Raw genomic sequence first — 20,609 nt, 5'->3', positions numbered from 1 at the left:
TCTTTTTTGGAGGAGGTTATTATATGGATAAATTTGGTCTGGAAGGTTTTAATATTCACTGATGTACATGCTCTTTTAAATTATCTATCTGCTTCTTGAAAATTAACGAATGGTCAGCGTAAATGGATCTCCGCACCCTTTTGATAGCCAAAAGACTGATATTACAAAACTGGAAGAATAAATGCTCAACTTGTGTAATGCAATGGATTGAGGACCTTACAGCACTTTCAATATTTGAATGGTCTGTATACTCCACCTTCAAATGGATACTTATTTGGATATCTGGTCTGGTTTTGTTGAAGCTTATGTATAATTGCTGGAAACTTGCATTTTCATATATAGGCATTTCATATGTATTCACTGTTATGGATATATACAAATCTACGTATGTGTTTTTGAAAAAAAAAAAAACACCCTGAAAAAATAAAAAGGTAAAAAAAATTCTGGGTAAGGCCCAGAATGTGCATTATTTCTCCTTTTTAAATCTACATAAACTGCCCAATAGCCTGATCTTATTCTTCTCTGTGCAACAAAATAAGCAGCAAAACATTGGATTTAGTGCAAGAAACATTGATTGATTGACTGTTTGTGCTGATGGATTAAGGGTGCAATCCTATCAATTGTGCCCTTGATGATTGGAAGCCCCCAAACTCAGAGGCTTCCAGTCATCTGATGCAGGGCAGGTAGACCAGCAGATGCGATCTTTGCTTCCCATCCTGCATTTTTCACTAGACAGACTTTTTTGCCCATCTAGCTGGGGTGCTTTGGAGGGGGCGGGAAGGAGGCTGGAAGAGACTCCAGATAACTTGTATCTTGGCCTCTCCAGTCTCCGCCCCTCTCCGCCCACCAAAATGCCCCCTTTCCCCCAACTCTGAGGTCACTTTTCTGACCTCGGAGGGCAGCCAGCACAGGTCTTTCCATGTTAGCTGGGAGAGGGCAGGGGAGGGGTGCGGATCTCCAACTCCCGGTTCCGAAGTCGGAGCACTGTCTCCAGCCTCGGAGGTGGGAATCCCCACTGCCCTTGGGCCCCTCAGACAACGCCTAGGGGCCACAGGATTACTCCCGTACTGTACATTATTATATATTTGTGATTTTAGGGTCATGATTTTAATCTTGTTTATGCAGTGCATTGTGTTTTATATAGGTCGTTAGCCACCACCGGCTCTTTATGAGGAACCTTATTGGTCCCCTGTTTTATCATGTTGCTATAATGTTTTGAATTATTATATGTGTCTTGTTTTTATGTTGGTATCTTGTTGCTGTTGTTTGGGGGGAGGGGGCTGGTGAACCGCTTAGGGATTTTAGTATATTAAGTGGTATTAAAATTTTATAAATAAATAAATATCAAAGAAAGAAAGAAAGAAAGAAAGAAAGAAAGAAAGAAAGAAATTGCTCCCCTGAGGTAAAGTAGCTCCGCGATTCTTGTAGTCAGAGGTGAGGTGAGGTGAGGTGAGGTGAGGAGGGGACACCCCCCCACACACACACACACACACTGGAAAGCTACCGGAGCAGCAGTGCTCAGCCGGGCGCCTTTCTAGGTAGCGCTACGTTTGAGTGCTGGGAGGAGAACTGAGGATTCCTGGGAAGAGAGCCGCCCGCCCGCCCGCCCGCCCGGCACGGCAGAGCCAGCCGCGGAGCTCTTTTGGCAAAGGCGTCGCGCGGCTTCAGGTCGGCCTGGCAACTCCCCACCTGCAGGGGTCCGACGGAGGGGCCTCCCGCCCAGGGGCAGGGCGCGGCCCCGCCCATTCCCCTCTCGCCTCCACCCTCCAGATCGGTCCCTGCGAGTGGGAGCTGCAGCAGCGCCATGCACCGGAAGGGGGGCAGCTGCGGCCAGGACCCAGGCGCGGATTCGGGAGCCGAGACGGGCGGGTGAGTGATCTGCTCAGGCCGGCGGGGATCGTCGCGTGGGGCTCCCCCCCCATCTGACCGGTCTCTTGCGGATCGGCGCCTTTGGGGGCTCTCCGCTAGCCGAGACCTGGATCCGCTTCGGGCTGGGCGTGGCGCTTTGGCCAGGGGCGTAATGACAAGCCTTGAATAGAGTAAAGCGAGCGAACGCGCGTGTGCTGACCGCGGGGGCGAGTTGGAGCGGGGAGATTTCTTCCCCGCTCGCTTCCCCGTTGCTTCTCTGCCTCCACAAACTCTCCCCCAACCCGGCTTTTCAACCCCCACCCAAGGCTCCCCAAAAGGGGCGTGTGGTGGGCTGCTGTTGCACGAGTTCGTATGTTACGTGTCGTTTGGTCTTACAAGGGTTGCGCGAATTGTGATGGAGGAGGAAGGGTGTTCTTAAGGCTCTGAAAAAAAAGGGGGGGGGCGAAATCGAAAGAAAATAAGTGATTGAACAGTAAGACGTTGTATGAGTTTACAGCTGTGCTCTTCAGGGATACTTGCATAAATAGAATAATTGAACGTAAAACTTAACAAAATGTATATATGCATATATAGAGGGGGGAGAGGGAGAGATGCATTATATTCTGTTCCCCTAAAATATACACAGTGTTTTAAGAAAAAGAAAGGATTGGATGTATCTGCTGGTGGGTTTGCCTTAGCAGAAAGCTCTTCCATTCACGCAAGAGAGAGAACCTGACTTTTGACAACCTCCCTTCCCACTTAAGGCCTCCAGCCCCCAACAGCTGTTCTTGAGAGTTGGAGGGGCCCTCCAGAACAGGAAGGAATATATCAGCCCTCCACACTATATTCCATTCTGTGGCTCTCATCTTCAGCAGTGAGTAGGAACTTGCAGAACCCAGGGAGGCACAGGGTCAGCTGGCAATCAGAATTGTAAAATTCAGTGTAGCTCTATGCATCCAATATTTGAAAATACAATGGAATTTGAGTGGTCAGAATCTTAGGACCATTCCATATGGTGACTTGGCCGTGCGAGTACTTCTTGACCTCTGCATGTCAAATGTGTTGTTTGACCAAGTGTGCATGTGATCTGCCCACCCATTTTTGTTCTTGTGGTGGACAGATTGCACAAACACATTTGTGTGTAGGAATGTGGCTGCATGTGCAATGAATCATATAGCTTGTTCTAATAAGGGTGCAATCCTATGCATGTTTAGACAGGAAAAAATGCCTACAACTCCCAGCATTCCCCAGCCAGCCATGTCGCACCCTAATTGCATTTGTGCGCACATGTGGGATGCAGACTCCTGTGCATTGGGCTGTGTGTAAACTGGCTCACAATTTTCATTTTGAATCCAGAGCCTGACTGTCTTATAAACCAAAGCAGCCTGTTAGTGCAGCATATAAGAGTCATATCACATTTGTGTAGCAAAATGCATCTACGGGGCAGGGCTTTAAGCAGTAAGGCTTAAAATATGCAGGCAGATTCAGTTATGCAGGCATTTGTGATTTACACACCATTTGATTATGAGCTTATAAACTGGGTTCCTCTCATACAGGCTGTTCCAAAGAATGTCTCCACGCAACCTCTCAACAAGCTAAGGACCTTGCTTCAGCATGGCTAATACTGCGTCTTCTGCTGTTTGTTGCTTTTACTTGCCCAATAATGTATTATTTTTCTTGTATGTATGTATGTATTACATTTATATTCCAACTTCCTGCCAGGAAACGCAAGGTGGCACACACAGTTCTCCTGACCATGTTATCCTCACAACAATCTTATGGGGTAACTTAGGCTGAGCGATGGTCATCTGATAAGATTCATGGCTGCATGAGGTCTTGAACCTCGTCTCCTCAATGCATTTCCAGGTGTTTGTCCATAATAACATAACCAAATCCTCATTGTTTACCAATCACTTACAAAGAGCAACTCTGATGAACTTATCTTTTTTTTGTACTGCAGGTCAGAATACAGCTGTGTGTCATCTTCTAGCAGTGAGTATAATTTTGTTTTACTGTCCGTCTAATGATGCTTTAGCTGCCTGTGCAGAACTTTGGGTAGGGGTGTTTTCAAGGAGGAAATGTGAGAGGAAAGAGGGGAGAAGGTTTCTGCAATTTTTTAGCCACTTCCAAGTGAGAGTCTTTGCCTTCTTAAGCGATGGGGCATCCTTCCCTGATTTAGTGCCCTCCAGATGTTTTGGACTACAGCTCCCAGACTTCCTGACCATTTATTTATTTATTTATCCCCCCCCCCCGTCTTTCTAACAGAATGGCAGCCAAGGCAGCTAACAAGAATAAAAGTCAGCTTTTAAAATAACATAATTAAACACTCATAAAATAAATACATTAAAAACACAAATAAAAATACAAGACTAAAAGAAGAAAAACTGCACCCAGCCCAGCAGACCAGCTTATATGCCAAAGGCCTGCTTGAATAAAAAATGTATTTGCCTGCCTGCAGAAGAACAACAGAAAGGGAGCCAGCCTAGTCTCCCTCGGCAGGGAGTTCCAAAGTCTAGGAGCAGTCACCGAAAAGGCCATTAGCTGTGCTGGCTGGGTCTAATGGGGAGCTGAGGTCCAAAACTTCTGAAAGGCAACAGTTTGGGGAAAGCTGCTGAAAGGTATTGCATGCCTCAGGGGACCAAGAAAGACTGTGGGTGACTGCAGGGCAAGTTGGGAAGGTACTGAAGGTGGAGAGCCTCATTAAAATTCTAGTGTGTCAGAGGATGTGCTGCAGGAAAGGGAGGATAATTCATTCGTGGCAAAAGAGGTCCCTACCTGGTGCATTTCGCTTGTCTCAAAATATCACAGGGTTCAGGCCAGTTTATGCAACCCTGGGCTCTAGCTGCTGATGTTAATGCAGACTCAGGTTGCATCAAGATGTGTGCCACGTCTAGTGGGTGCCATCAAACATTGACTGAGATGGTGGGAAAGAACGTGGGCAGTGCTGTACAGTGCTGTAATGGCTCAGAGGTCTTTAGGACCCTCCTGCCTACCCACCGTGCTCCACCTTCAGTCTCAGATGCTACTCAGCAGTAGTGCCAGTATGTGGTTATGTTAGTTTATGGAAAGTATCCAGTGCTTAACTTATCCAACACCGAGTTATGTGTCCCAGTTCTGGAGACCCTGCTGTTGCTGGTGTGCAGGCCATCTGTTAGGCAGCAGAGGGCTCTTGAGTGTGACTAGGCGGTGATCTGGTCCTGGAGATGTTGCTGCACTCCCCTAGACTTCAAAAGGCACCCCTTACTATGGGATGCTCAGGACCTTCTGGTCTTCTATGTCCACCATGCATCTATCCCAAAAAATAATGTAGGAAGCTCCCCTGCACCCGGTCACATGATTTAGCCATCTTGCCCAGTACTGTCTGCTCTGACAGGCATTGGCTTTGCAAGATCTTGGGCAAAGGTCTTTCTCATCATTACCTAGTGCCGCTTCCTTTCAGTTGGTGGTGCCAGGTTGACTGAGTCTGGCGACTTCTGCATGCACAGCAAGTGCTCTTCCACTGGGCTGAACTCCTCCTCCCAGCACACTACAGCAAGCACCAGAGCAACCCATGCCCCTGTAAGGTGCTGGGGGGGGGCGTGTCTTGGACCCAAGCTTCCAGCAGACAAGCTCCAGTATTTTATTTCCTGTACTACCAGCACTGTAAATAACTATTACCCTGCCACATTCTGTTTCTATGTACGCTGTGAATAGTATGTATCATGACCAATCTCTGTATACAATTGCAGTGCTTTTTAATTTATTTATTTATTTACTATTTTCTGATAGTGCATTTTTGTACTGTGAGAAAGTGGTTGTGCTTTAACATATTTATAACTGAAAATTTAGTTTGCATCTCAATTAGACTTGTTCATTTCTATTTTGGTGGTGCTTTCATTGTTCTTTGAACAGTGGGTTTCTGAATTTCTCCTTTCTGATTTCTTTTTTTAAATGGTTGTGACACATGTCAAAATGGTTACACCTCCAGGAGGCAAACACAAAAGGACAGTCTAACTTGACTCTTTACTAGTGACCTACATGCAGCAAGTGAGGCTGCTAGATCCACTGTGTCAGATAAAGTTGGTTTCCAGTTTAGCTCCAACAGGCATGCCAAATGTAGAAGTTTGTGTTGTTTCCAGCTTGTCGGCTAAGAATGTCAGCTCACACCGTGAGATAAATTTGCAAAAAGGCAAAGGCAATGACTAATCACTGCAAGCTATTTAAATTATACTGGCTGGAGTGACACATTTATGTTTCATACCAAAGGCAGAAGTACCTTGTCCTCTGTTTGTGGCAGGCCAATAAATGATCCGAAGTGACAAGCAGAAGTCTCATTGCCCACCCACTTTTATGTATATTTTGGCTTTCCAACTTTGTCATAGCCCCATAGGATAGGGCCAGCTATAAGCCTAGATAACGATTGCCATGTTATGAATGAATGAATATGGCTTGCATTTCAAAACCAGAGCACTTCTGAGATCTCAGGCTTAGTTTCCAATAGATCAGGGGTGGGGAACCGAGGGCCAAATCCACCACCCCTGGCACCCGAGTCCAGCCTTCTGGGGTTTGCCAGGTGGCCCTGTTCCCCAACCACCAATCATGTAATGGTTTCCTGGCTTCTGGGCAGTTTTTCCCGACTCTAAAAGATAGAAATGCCTTTCCTGTGGCTTAGGTAGTGACAGTAAGAGTTTTAAGATACAATATGCTGGTATTCGTGGTTGGTTGGGTTTTTTGTATTTTCGGCCCTGCCCCTTTTGCCTTCGGCCTACCCACCACTGGGATGCAGCCCCCAAGAGCTTCTCCAGAATTAAATTTGGCCTTTGGGATGAAAGCGGTTCAACACCCCTGCAATGGATGATGATGACAATGAAGACAAAGATGAAAGCTTTTAACCATGTTCCTGCAAAAGGCTTCTAAAAAGTAGATGGGGCTGGCTTGGGATTTACATGGCACGTTGGCACCCAAAATAATTCCCAAACCCTTGTCTATGAAAGCTTGTACAGTCTGGTTCATGTGCATGTTCTCTCCTGCATGGCAATGATCTCTGTGTAAGAGAAACCTCCTGTGTAGAGTGGCCCTCAGGCTCTCCAAGGCTGTGCTTTTGTATTTCTGGTGCTTAGGAAATTTGTCTTTTTAAAAAATCTGCTTTTGTTATACAAATATGGGCTCTAGATATTTGAGTGGAAATAGTAGGAGCTACATTGTTTGCTTTGAAAAAAGGCATTTCAGGACTGTGCCATATTCTGCAGGGTTAACCATTGGTCCAAGAAGCCTGATGCAAATGCAGGATGATCTTTTCTTTTCTTTGGTGACAATTTGCCAGAGGTCAGATTAAACTGAGCTAGCATGAGAAGCAGCAGCCCTGGTTCTCCCTTTGTCAAAGGAGAAGCTAAAATAAAAGCTTCTTTCACTTGCACAGAAGCCATTCATTTTGTCTGACAGAGCAATCCTATACTCATGCCACTATGCTGGCAGAATGGTCGCCATACACAATGAATGCTCAGACTGGGAGGGGAAAAATACACACACAGAAAATACAAATACCATGTAAAAATAACCGCATCCCTGGAAAATCCACCAGTGCTCATCAATCAGGGACTGTACCAGAGATGACACCCACACGCTGCCCACACACAGAAGGAGCCAGTGCTCGCAGTGGTGAGGACACACTCTTCACAGACATACCCTGCCATTACAGTGTATGCAACACACAAGAGAGCCTACACAGGCCTCCTGGGGAACAGGACTAGCTTGTGGTTGCAGCTGTGGAGTACAGATATTATTTTACTTTTGTAAGGTGGCTCCATATGGGTACTTTCATGAGAGAGGAGGGGTGGATAGGCAGTTCTCAGGGTCAATTCCCACTCCAAGAAGAGCAAGAAAGGGAAGCCTTTGGGCTCCCTCCCTTAACAATCTAGTCCAGCTCTGTTCAATTAAGCTTTTTTCCAATCAAGATTATGCCTTTCCAGAGTGAATATATGGATAAGGCCTTGTCACCACCTCCCATGCTGGCTGGGGAAAATAGGAGCCATCAAAAGAGGGGGACAGCAGGGCTGTGCTCACTGGCCCCATTTCGTTTGTCACATCCGCAACAGCTTTGTCTTGCCACCCTCCATGCATGCAGGCAGAAGGTTTAAAGTGGGGAGCCTGCTGTATTGTGCATAGACTTGCAGCACCATTTAGAACCTTGCGCCCAGGGTTAGCGTCAAGGGTAGGCATGGTCGGGCACCTGGCAAGGGCCCACAGCTCAGCAGGGGCTCACTGACAAGACCCCCGTGGAGTTGCTCCTCCTCTTCACTATTGCAACCTGCTTGCTTGCCTGCCTCTCACTTTGGCCCAGATGATGGTGGTGGTGAGAAGCAGGAGGACCAGATGCCACGGTCTACTTGCTCACTGGCTCGCCGCCTGTCAAGCAAGCACATGGTAGAAATGATGAAAAAGAGGATGAGGAGCAAAAGCAGCTGGTGACAATGGTGGTGGGAAGAGAGACTCCCTGTGGGAGGGGGGCCACTGAGGGTGTCTTGCCCAAGGGCCCTCCAAAACCTGGAGCCAGTATTGTGGGCACCATTTAGAACATGCACCCTGCAGGCTTCCTGCTTTAGACCTTTAGCCCCCCAGTAGGGATGGCATAAGGACCAGCAAGTACAGCCCCACTTTCCCATTCATGCGACAGCAATCGTGTGAGGTTTGAACACTCAAATAGGACTGAATTATCACCACTGATCCTGTCGAAGGCAGCTACTAAATATATTGAGGCCACATAAAGGTGTTTCTTGGAATCTATAGCATATTTTCATGAAACATTGATCAATTGTACTCTTACTTCTCCTTCTCCTCAAACTTGCCAATTCCTCAATAAAAACAGTTGGAATTAGCCTATTCTTCCAGTCTATTCAGAATATTTTAATTTGGATTAAAAAATATCTTAAGAAACTACTATTCACTCCATGATCCCTTGGGCACCATAAGGCTGTAGAACCTGACGTACTTCGACCATGGCAGCCTGGTGGGCCAAAAACAACTCAAAACAGGCTTGACAGTTACAAGTTCTCTGGTCTGGTCTACAGACATTTATGATGGCAGACACTGATTAAACACTCTGTTTCAGATCCAAACTTCTGGCAAATATGGGTTAGTACAGATTTCAACCTTCTTCTTTTTTTTTTTTACTTAATGTTAAATTTCTCCGTAAAACAGAGTATCATTGCAAAACAACAGGAATAGCATTTTTAAAAACTTATGTTTTTCCTCCCTCCATTCAAGGTGAACTTTCTGTGGAGGATGTACATGATCCTTTTCTTGTCAGTGTACACATAATTGCAGACCCAGGAGAATCTGGTGCTCTCCAGCAAGCTATCGATAACCTGTTGGCTTGGATCCACCCAGATCTGCAGCTCTTCCGAGTTTCAGAAAGGCGGGTACCAAGGAAGCCTAGGAAGCTTAACAAGGCTGTAGCATCTCAGCCAGCCCTTGCTGTAATTCTCTTTCTGCAAGAAGGCTATGATGAAGAGCCAATCCTGCAGCTCCACGAGTCCTTTCAGAGGCCGCCCTGGCATTACCACCATACCGAGCAAGTGCGGGGCAATTTCCTCCCTTACATGCCAGGTAGCCAGGACTTTTTCACTTTGGCACAGGGTAGTCCATTGTGGGCCATCCGGCCAGTGCATTATGGAAAGGAAATAATACGCTTTACCATCTACTGCAGGAACGAGAACTTTGCCAACACTATGAAGCTCTACGAGTTAATTCTGAAAAGACGAGTTTGTCACGCAAAGGCAGACTTTTGTGTGTTTCCTGTCTATTCCAATGTGGACATAGATATTCAGTTCTCTTTAAAGAGGCTCCCAAGAGGCCAAGTGCCAAGTCACACAGAGTTGGCTGTGCTGGAGTTCCGAGTGAAAGATATTGGGAAGCTTGTACCACTCTTGCCCAATCCCTGCAGCCCAATCAGCAAAGGAAGATGGCAAACTGAAGATCCTGATGGGAATAAGATCCTTTTGCAGGTACTTGTTAACATCTCTAAATCTCCATATCAGAAATTCATAATGCATGTTTTAAGCAATCTTGGACAAGACCAAAACAATTAGAGTGAGTTATCAGGATGTGCAGCATGATCCTCTATGTATGATTTACTGCAGGGGTGGGGAACCTCTTTCAGCCTGAGGGCTGAATTCCATGTTGGAGCAGCTCTTGGGGGGCTGCATTCCAGTGGTGGGCGGGGCTGGAGGGGAAAGGGGCCCCCAAATGCCAGCATATTTTAGCATAAAGCACTTAGCGCCAGTAACTAAGCCTTAGATGCATTTCAACCTTTCAGAATGGGGAAGACTGCACAAAAGCCAGAAGCCACCAAATGATTGGTGGTTGGGGGAAATGGGATGGGGCCATCTGGGAACCCTGGAGTGCCAGAATAGGACCCCAGGTGGGCCGGATTTGGCCCCTATGCTGAAGGTTCTGCATCACTACTTTACCAAATAAGTGTGAATACAATTGTCAACTCTTAAAAGGAAGCATAACACATGAAGGGCTTGGGGTGTTGTTTGTCGTCCCCCCCCCCCGGCATTCCTACTTTGCCATAGATCCCTCAGAATGTTTTCCCCTCTCCCCATTTTTTACTTCATCCTTGTTGTATTTCCCCAATTAGCCACTGATATTCCCTAATCAAGTTTGTGGGGAAGAAGGACAGTAGCTGTCACATGAAGGATACAGGACACTGGGATGGTGTTCAGAGGACAACACTCTAAATAAAATCCCTTGGTAAAGGGAAGTTTGAGATTGTACAAAACCTTAGGGAAAGGAAGAACTTCCCTGCTGGGAGAGATTACGTTCTTATGCAGGGTCCATCCCTAATTTTCTTTAGCTTCTCATGGCTAATGCATCGGGGGAAGGATACAGAAAAGAACCCCCCACCACCACCACCACCATGGAGTGCAGGACTGGGAGATATAATAAAAAGAGTAACTTCCATGAAATTGGTGGCTTGCTCAGAATCCTGAAAATTTCTGCTTTATTTTAAAATGAGGAGACTTCTAGGCTTAAGCAACCATTTCATTAGAAAACATACATAGTCTTTGTGGGGCATGGTTGTATGGGACGCAGCATTCAGAGTAAAACCCAGTCTGTTTTCTTCCTTCCAATAACCGACCAATTCTTACCCAGCTACAAATGCTTTTCAAGAAGTTGCAACCTTTTATATTGTTGTGAGTCACTTTGAGGGCCCAGTGGGTGGAAAAGTAGGTCAGGCATTTTTTAAAAAAGGTTAATTCCCAGTCCCTGGTAAAAGCATCACAAAATTAGAAACAATAGTTATAAAGTTTGTTGTAGAAAAGATGGGAAAGACACACATTAAATCACTGTTTGCAATTGTGCCAGTTTTGTATAATCTGAATGAAAATAACGAGTCTTGTGGCACTTTAAAGACTAAAAGTTGTATCCAATGTTGTTTATCCACCACTGCAGTGGAAACAAATGGATTCCACCTCCCCCTGCAGTCCTTGGTGCACCCTCAAATCTGTTCAGTGTGTGTGGGGGTGCAAGTGTGTGTGTGTGTGTGTGTGTTCAAGAATGCCCTGGAGCAGATTTGGGGGTGCATGGGGGGAGGAGAGCATGGTGAAATCTTGTTGGACAAATGGAATTCCATGTGCGTAACATTGGTTGTGTAGCCCTAGCAAGTCTATTATGGCAAAAGCTTTCATGGACTAGAGTTATCCTGCTATTGTAGGCTTGCGCTGTTAAGAGAGTGGCCTTTATTATTATACAAAACCATCCTTTTTAAATTTCTCTCTTGTAGAACTAAAAAGTATCACTAGGATTTGAATCTGCTTCCATGGTTATACCTCCAGATACAGCCTCCAGAGTTAATTTTCCCCCCACCATATTTAAGAGGGATCACAATGCCTGTTACCCAGTCGGATTACTGCCATCTTCTTAACCCATTTAGTAAATGCAGTTATTGTCAGGCAGCTTAGAAAAAGAAATGGTGAGAAAATAAATCTGGTCTTTGATGTAATTAATTTTACTGCCTTCATTTGTAAACAGGACAACCCTAATGCCTTTGTTCCTGGAGCTGTGCAGAGATAGGTCCAAATAAACCAGGTTCCCTAATCCTATTCTGATCAGTTTGGCTAAGATTGCCACCAATTTTTTTTAGCCCTGTTCCTGTGCTTTTAATGAAGAAATTTGGCAGACAAAGCTTTTTCCTGGTATGGAGAGTGGTGGGAAAAGTGTCACCTACCACATTTCTGTGTCCCAAGCTCCTATTAAAGGCACTGGAGCAGGGCCAACAACAGAGTTGGCAATTCAACAACCCACACCATGGGTTAGTGTTATGTGCGAACCAGGCCAATCCGGAAAGAGATCTCTGAAAATAGAAAGTCTAAAAACCACTGCTGTTTCTCTGGACAAATTATAACTGCAATTAACTTTCATACAAGTTACAATATGCAAGTAAGTGCAAGTAGTTATAAAACTACAAGTAATTTCCATACAAGTTATAATATACAGCTGCACTTTTCAATGGGCGATTTCTATAGTATAATCAGGCAAACTAGAGAATCAAGGAAGTAGCTGAATCTGAGCCACCTGTGTGTAATAATAGGATGGCATAATTTTATTCTAAGGCTTATGTGAAGTTTGTGGGAATAGTATGAAACCCTTGAAAATTGGTGCAAAATTGCAGTCTCATTATTCCTCACCCCCCACCCCAGGACATGTTTACCCTTGGGGAATGGTGCAGTTAGGCTGTGTGCAAGTTTAGGCAATCATGCAATCAAAAGAAAGGGGTACAAAAGCTGGTAACTTGCGCAGCTCAGTTTAAAATAGAAGCGTCTCTTTGTGACCTCATGGATAACAAGTGTATCAGTGTGTACATGGCGCTTTTGTCCTCTCCAACAGCTGAGGCTGAGCTCAGTCTAGCAGTGTCACTTATGGTCTTTGTTTCTGACCTGTTTCGCAGAAAACAAGCAGTTCTCTTGTCAGCAGTAATGGCTCTACAGAAACCAAACATATAAAAGAGAAAGAGAAAGAGAAAGCAATAGTGCAATGGTAGTTTTTCCCTTAAATCAGCTGGAAGAGTTTCTCCACAGAGAGGGTAGTTCTCAAAAGAGGGGAAATAGGAGTTCTCCATAATTATTACTTACTGGATCAATTCACAAACTAATAATTTCCAGACCACCATTTTTAAAAAAGCTTAGAAGCTTTGTATATCAGTAGCATTAATCTCTTGTTGAAAACAAGTTCTGGTTCTACAGGGCAATGTAATGTGTGTCTACTCAGAAGTAAGCCCCTTTAAGTTCAACAAGACTTACTCCCAGATAAGCACGTGTAGGTTCCTAGCTTAATTTGATTTGTGTGAGTTAAAATCATAGATGCAGAATAACATAAAGACAAGAATGTTCACTTACTTACAAAATCTAGAACAAAGATCATTACTCCATCTTTAAGGGTGTATTCCCAATATTCCTAAGCATTACCAGTACTGTAATCTTAAACAGGTCCCCTTGGAGATAACTCCCACTGATATTGGTCACATTTAATTCCAGGACTCAGGATGTTTACTGCCCCGCTGTTGTTAGATTCTTTTGTTAAAAAATTTAAGTACAGTACAAACAGTAAAACACTTCCCTCTCCTGCCCTATTCCCTCTCCTTTAGGTTCACCTGTCCTTTCTTCATATTCTGTATTTAAAGAGTCAATTTTTCATGTATATAAGTAAAATTATTAAGCACAAATTGGATTAATAAATAGTTACATAGCAAGAAAAATAAAATAATAGCATTTAAGGGTGCAATCCTATGCATGTTTAGACAGAAAAAAGTCCTACAACTTCTAGCAATGTAGGATTTTTTTCTGTCTAAACATGCATAGGATTGTGCTCTAAGTGTCCTGCACATATCTTTGTTCATTACCCTTTAATATTCACATATGATGGTTGTAATAGAAAAGGTTGGATTCCCACCCCCACCCCCTCTACACACTCAGTTTCAATATGTCTGTGTTAAATGCTGCTTTTTTATTCTGGATTAATTCATTAATTTAAGAGTTATAGTCAGCAATACAGTCACCATTTAAAATGCACTTTGGAAGAATGGATGCTTTTAAAAGACTAGGTGGCTCAGCCGATAGTGCTCACTTTTGCTCAAAGCCAAGGGAGGGACCAGAAGGGGTTCACTGTGAAAACCTACAGTCATGTTTGAAGTACGGTATCCTAAGGAAGGCACAACAAAAAGGGGAAGAAAAAATGTGCGAGTCATAAAAAGTTGCCATATCGGTCTCCATCATTACCAATACCCACAGCAGAGGTGGGGAACCTCTGGCCCTCCTGTGGTCCCCATCCAGCTCTCCCGGAATGCCCAGAAGGCCAGGACCCCTTTCCCCCAACTGCCAATTGTTTGGTGGTTTCCCAGGTTTTGTGCATTTTTTTTCCTGTTCTAAAAGGTTGATGTGCGTCTCCTAAGGCTTTGCTCCTGGCAGGAAGAGGCTACAATAGGCAGGTATTTTTGATATTTTGCCCCTGTCCCCTTTGCCTTGGCTCCATCCCTTTGCCTTCACTCAACACTGGGATGTTGTTGTTGTGTGTGCTATCCATTTTTATGTCCTTACGTGAATGGTTTATTATACTTTATATACTGTATTTTAATGGTTTTTAATTTTTGTGAACTGCCCAGAGAGCTTCGGGGCAGTATAAAAATACAATAAATGAAATGACAACTTGGGACCAGGATACCTGAGAGAGTGTCTTCTTCTTTACCAACCTGCCCGATTACTGAGGTGATCAGAGGGAATGTCCCTGGTGGTTTCACATGGACCTATGGCCCAGTTGGAGTCCTCCAGGAAAAGAGCCTTCAGCGTGGTGTCCCCCTTCCTGTGGAACTCCCTGCCTTTGGAGGTCAGGCAGACACCAATGCTGTGTTGCTTTCGATGCCTCCTGAAGACATTGTTATTTCGAGAGGCCTTCCTTGAGTGACCAGCCCCAGTTTATTAAGTTTGGAATCTGTTTCTTTTAAAATGTTTTGTTTTAATATCATGTTTTATTTTATCTGTTGTTCACCACTCCAAAATCTTTGATGTGGAGCAGTATATAAATATTATAAAATAAATAAATGAGCTCCTCTGAAATGGAATTCGGCGCTCTGGCTGAAAAAGCTTCCTCACCCCTGGCCTATAATATAGGCTCTACAGAAATGTCCATATTACACCACTTAAGGTGAGAATAACCCAGCCCTTGCTAGCCTGAACCCTTAAACAGGATGTGTAAATATCTCTAGCAGAATTCAAATTTATTCTTTTAAGTTACATTCTTAAAAAGAGAATTACAGTGCAAACCAATACATGAATACTCAGAAGTAAGTTCCATTATTTTCAATGGGGCTTACTCCCAGGAAAGTGTGGTTAGAATCGCAGCCTTATTTTACAGTAGTAAAATAGCAGTAAGAGGGGGCCAAGAACAAAACAACCAGCAATAAAGTATTATCCATGAAAACTTGGGACGTTAAAATTCTTCTCCTGGTGTCTAAAAGCAAACAAAGTCGGTCTCGGGCAAGAGTTCCAGGGAGAATATTCTGCAATCAGGACACCACCACTGTCTCTGGTCAACACCCACCTAATCTCTGAAGGTGAGAGCACTAAAATGAGGCCCTGTAATGAAAGTTTAACAAACGAGCAGGTTCAGATGGGAGCAGGCAGTCCTTCAGATACTCTCGTCCTTAGCCATACAGACTTATCAGAGTTTGATACTGCTCCATCACCCAGCCTTCAGTGACCTGCCTGATGCCACTTATGTCAATTCTATTCATTCCCTTTGAATTGTGAGTGCAATAGCATTCTTCCCCAGCCCCCCTAGGAATTGTTGTGTATGCATGTGGGCACGCATCTTCCTCTGTTACAGATTAATGTGTTCCCTGCACATTTTTCTCTGTTACAGATTAATGTGTTCAGTAGCAATTTTGATGTTGCAGAAATTTAATATATGTATATTAATGTGGCTTTTGACCATTTCATCCCTCTTCTCCACAGCAGGCCTGGTATGAGAAGAGTGCAAAGCAGAATATGTCGTGCTGGTTATCCCCCTCAAGGAACCTTCCTGTTGCACCACTGCCAAGTTTTGTTCCCCCCAGCAACAGGTGGACTCTTAACAAAGACAGTGATCCTTTGAAGCCAGCTGATTCAATCACATTTCACCAAACCAACCCATGCCTGGGTGTTTCCCAGCAGGACCTGAGAATCTATGAGCAAGAACGCTTTCCCAGAAGATCCAGCAGTGACTCTACCAATTCTGGTTCATTTCAGCGAAGCAAGTCTCTTGTTTGCTTGCCCACAATAAGCTGTGCCCTGCTCCCTGAATCTTTTCATTTTAGTGAGCCAAACTCATTAAGCACTTTCTCTTCTGGGCACAGGACAAGAACCAGAGTGAACATTGATGACTTGGAGGGAGTTCAGGAGACTGATGTAGACACAGGGATGAAACTTGCTTACTCTGATCTATCTGTAGTCTCTGCTTATTCAGTTCTTGATGGTTTCAGTAATGAGATGGAAGCAAGGAAAAAGTGTCTTGCACAAGAGCAAAGTGTCCATAGATTTAAACAGGCTGCCCACAGAGGAAGATCCCCTTCAGCCAAGCGCAACCTCTTTGAGTTTTCCCCTCCTTTATCTTTTGATTGGTCTTCCAGCTCTTCTACATCCTCTTCAGCTTCTCCTTCAGCAGCCCACTTTGAGATCAAATGTTTGCCAAGAGGAACGGTCTTTTCTTTCAATGACAGCAGAACTACTGGTGGAGGAAAAACCAATGAAGAATTCTACATATGAATGTCGTGTGTGTTTGAGTGAGTGAGTGAGAGAGAGAGAGAGAGAGATTGAGTGCATGAGAGAGCACGCAGGGGCGGGGGGATATGTTACATGCTTTTTGGCTTTGGTTTTAGCCAGTTTCCACCGTTTGCTTCCAGGACATATCTGGTAGCTTGTGTAGGGATGTCGGAGAATTTCTCCACGAATCTCTGGGAGGCCGAATGCCAACGCATTCGGCCCCCCGAAATTGGTGGAGAAACGATCCGCCACCCCCCCGGGATGGGACTTACCTTCGGCGAATGTCCCTGGTGGCGGTGGCTCCCGGCAGCATTGCGGCAGCGGCCGGTCTTCCGACCGGCCACTGCCACCGCCATTTCCAAGTGAAAAAAAAAAAAAAACATGATAGGCTACGTAAAGATTTACGTAGCCTATCACGGCTAGATTTTCAAAAAACACTGTGATAGGCTACGTAAAAGTTTACGTAGCCTATCATGGCTCTTTGAAAAAAAAAAGCGCGTACGCAAATGGCGGTGCCCATGGGCGCCGCCATTTGCGTTCCTTATTTTGGCACGGGTAGTCTACGTAAATATTTACATAGACTACGGCAAAAATAAGGGCAACGCTAAACTTTTATGTAGCCTATCATGGCTGACTGCAGGCCAGGGACGCAAACGGCGGCGGCTACGGCCGCTGCCATTTGCGTCCCAGGCCTCCCGGCAGGAGCAGAACTTTCGTGGCCGGAGAGGCGGGGAGGGATGGGGCACCTCCCCCCCACCAAGAATTTTGGGGGGAGAAACAGAGCGCCTCCCCCCCACCGCGAAGCAAGCTTCGGGATCAGGTAAGTGACTTTCGTCCATCCCTAGGCTTGTGGTGAGTACACATGTGTCTTCCTTGGGGTATTGTAGTTTTGGGGGGAGGGGGTAAATGGTGGATCAATTTTCCCCCACTCCCCGGTCCACTTTTCTGCAAAGAAAACTCCCTCCTCCCAGTTTCTGCTCTTGGCCATTCACACTAGAACTGGTGAGATCACACATGGGATACTGATACTGCCAAAATTCTTCTGCCCTCCTTCTATAAAGTATTCACAGTAGAAAATAAAAAAAACCTTACCTCCCTCAGTAAAATTGTTTGTTGTCCCCTCACATCTCCTGAATTAATAGCTCCAGAACACCCTATCCTGGGGAAGAGGGCTGGCCAGCTGCTACGAGGAAGTGCGTATGTCTTACATTACTAATATTGAACTAAGTTATTGCTATTGAACTAGCCAAAAGCCCCACCGTTTGGTAGCCATTGTTAGGAATAATGGCCAGGTTTTTACTATTTTTCCATAGTTGTGAAAATCTGCCATTCATGATCTGGGAGACTGTCAGGTTAAATCTCACCTCAGCTACAGCCCACCAGGTGCCATTAGGCAAGCCACCATTTATGCAGCGTCAGCTCTCACCTTCCAGTCTACACATGAGGTTTATAAAACTGGCCCATTTTACAGGGCTATTATACGGAGTACTGTGACAAGGTACGGGGACTACTTTTGTTATGTATCCTGGGGGGCCGTGGCTACTGTGGCTTAGTTATCATTTTGAACCTTGGCAGCTCCTGTAGAGCTGAGGGTAGCAACAGTGGGTCGAGCTTCTGCTAAGTTCTTCACTTCCGTGTGTGATAAATAAAGAACAGTTGTGTTTGAGGCCTGCTGATTCTTACAGTCATTCCCTCTACCTTTACAACAACTTTGAACACTGAAAATACTATATAAACTAATTTATTTAGTATACTTTTGGATTGCTCCTCCGCTCAGTGAGCACTAGAAGTAATGGACAAATACAAGTAATAGAACAAAATACATGAAACTACAACAAAGGCAAACAAGAGAAAAACACATTGCAGTAAAACCAGAGAGCACCAATAATATCAGAGATTGTGCGGCATTAACAATTAGAGCTTGGCAGAACAATGTCATCTTCACCAGCCGTCTGAAGGACAGTAAATAGGGAGCTAACCTAACTTCTCTAGGGAGGGAGTTCCACAACCAGGGTGCAGCTACACAAAAGGCCCTCTCTAGTGCTAAATATTACTAAACCCGACGTTGTCTCAGTTTTGTTTCCACTAAAAGTAGTCTACCGGAGAGCAGCGCCAATGGTCTGTTGCCCATGGCACTTTCTGCCTTAAATACAAATTGGCTACACTGGCTTTTATGGTACATAATGACAGGCCAGATCAGGGTGGAGTCCCTCCCACATCCAGCTTGTGAGGAATAGAGGCCCTTATCCAGACATCCCTCTCTTCACAGGTGACAACGATTCATCTCTCTGCTGCAGCAATAGGATTAGATGCAGAGTGCAGGGTAAAACTTCGACACTTCCAACCAGCTATCCTAGGAAAACATGTCAAGTCGCTACGTCCCATGTTACTTGTAGTATTTCTGAGGAAAAACATTTAGGTGCGCAGTTATTACAGCTGCAATGGACAGAGGGTTTTTATTCCTCAGGCAATATAGTTGTATCCATTGATTAATCATTCCAAGGTTCTTGCTTTCTCACTTGCCTTGATCACTTCCTGGTGAGCTGTGGTGTTGAGTGATGTGATCTAATCATGTGATAGTATCAACAAACTGAACTACCCCATTGGCTCCTGTGCTATATATGGAGAAGAACTCCTGGATTCTTGAATTTCTATTGGAGTAGTGAGCTGCCGGCTGACTACATCTTACCTCTTAAGTAAAGGTTCAAGTCCAATTTAAGAGCATAACCATTAAATACCTTTCCCCTTCATCCCTGAACCTAATATTGTGATAGGCCCAACTCTAGCAGTTTTCAAATGTCCTACTATTGCACAGTGGTTTTCTTCAGCTGTGATGTTTTCCAAACATTGAGTCTTGTATGTCCAGACTCTGTTAATGGGTTTTTAAAAAATATATATTTAAAGTTTTTTACTTGCTACATTTTGTGAAACTGTTTTTACATGCAGGGTTTAAAAAAACAAAACATGGGGGCAACGTTCAAAGCAGCATCCCCCACTTGTAGTCACAAAGTGATAGAGTCCATAAACTCTGCTCTGTTACTGAGTCATTAGAGTAGATTATAAATGTATCAACTCTCATAGAATCCACCTCCGGGTTCTACCCCCTCTTTCTGTTGTATATGTAGACTAGGTCTTATTTCACACACCCCACTATTGCCACCATTGCATCTGCAACTGAAGAAGTGATAACAATCCTGTGGGACTGCAACTGAGAAATACCCATTTCACATTCAATCTCTAAATCGGGGGTGCTGAACCTCTTCCAGCCCAAGGGCCAAATTGCATTTCAGAGGAGCTCTTGGGAGCCACATTCCAGTGGTGGGCAGGGACAAAGGCAAAGAGTTTGGGCTAAAGCAAAAGGGGCAGGGCCAAATACCAAAAACGCCAGCATACTTTAGCTTAAAGCTCTTACTAGGCGTTAGGTGACCGACCTCAGCCTTTTAGAAGGGGAGGAATGAAATGGCACAAAAGCTGGGAAACCGCCAAATGATCAGTAGCCAAAAGAAAGAGGATGGGGCTAGTGGATGGGGATGGAAGCATGGCCATTTGGGGAACCCCAGAGGGTTGGATTGAAGCCGCAGGCCTGAGTTCTGCACCCCTGCTCTAAATAATTAAATGGAAGTGTTCCTAACAACAAATATGGTGATTTGACACATATTTTTGCTTGAGGAGTGAGTGTAGTGGACTAGATTTGTGTTCCATTATGTATAGCCAAACATGTCCCGGCCCAGTGCTTCCTTTCTTTTGGTTGCAGTGACCATCAACCAATTAGAAATGAGTTTATTTTTCTAACTGGAAAGAAAAAAAAAATGTCATGTGTTATTGAAACTTAAGTTGTAGGTACTAGGTATCTTAAATGAGATGCTACTCTGGCAGAGAGTATTAAGGATCAACTCTGGCCCATTGCTTTTGTACAGTTATGAGAATCTGGTTTGAACATTGAGATTCTATCAGCGAGTATCTTAGGTGATAATCTTAAAGCATCGC

At 44.6% G+C, this 20,609-nt stretch overlaps 1 protein-coding gene across 1 annotated transcript; it reads left to right on the top strand.

Annotated features, from left to right (window-relative positions):
* Positions 1-1,479: 1,479 nt before the first annotated feature.
* FAM124A (family with sequence similarity 124 member A) lies at positions 1,480-17,687 on the top strand. Its single transcript, XM_084830621.1, has 4 exons — positions 1,480-1,869; positions 3,809-3,840; positions 9,091-9,830; positions 15,837-17,687. Exons 1-4 carry the CDS (start codon positions 1,805-1,807, stop codon positions 16,623-16,625), a joined length of 1,626 nt encoding a protein of 541 aa, XP_084686747.1. The 5' UTR covers positions 1,480-1,804; the 3' UTR covers positions 16,626-17,687.
* Positions 17,688-20,609: the final 2,922 nt, after the last annotated feature.

The sequence above is a fragment of the Heloderma suspectum genome, chromosome 1 (assembly GCF_057233095.1).
Source record: "Heloderma suspectum isolate Gila_16-S chromosome 1, 16-S_ref, whole genome shotgun sequence".
Taxonomy (NCBI): Eukaryota; Metazoa; Chordata; class Lepidosauria; order Squamata; family Helodermatidae; genus Heloderma; species Heloderma suspectum.
The sequence above is the reverse complement of the archived record's forward strand: the minus strand, read 5'-3'. Positions and strand labels throughout refer to the sequence as shown.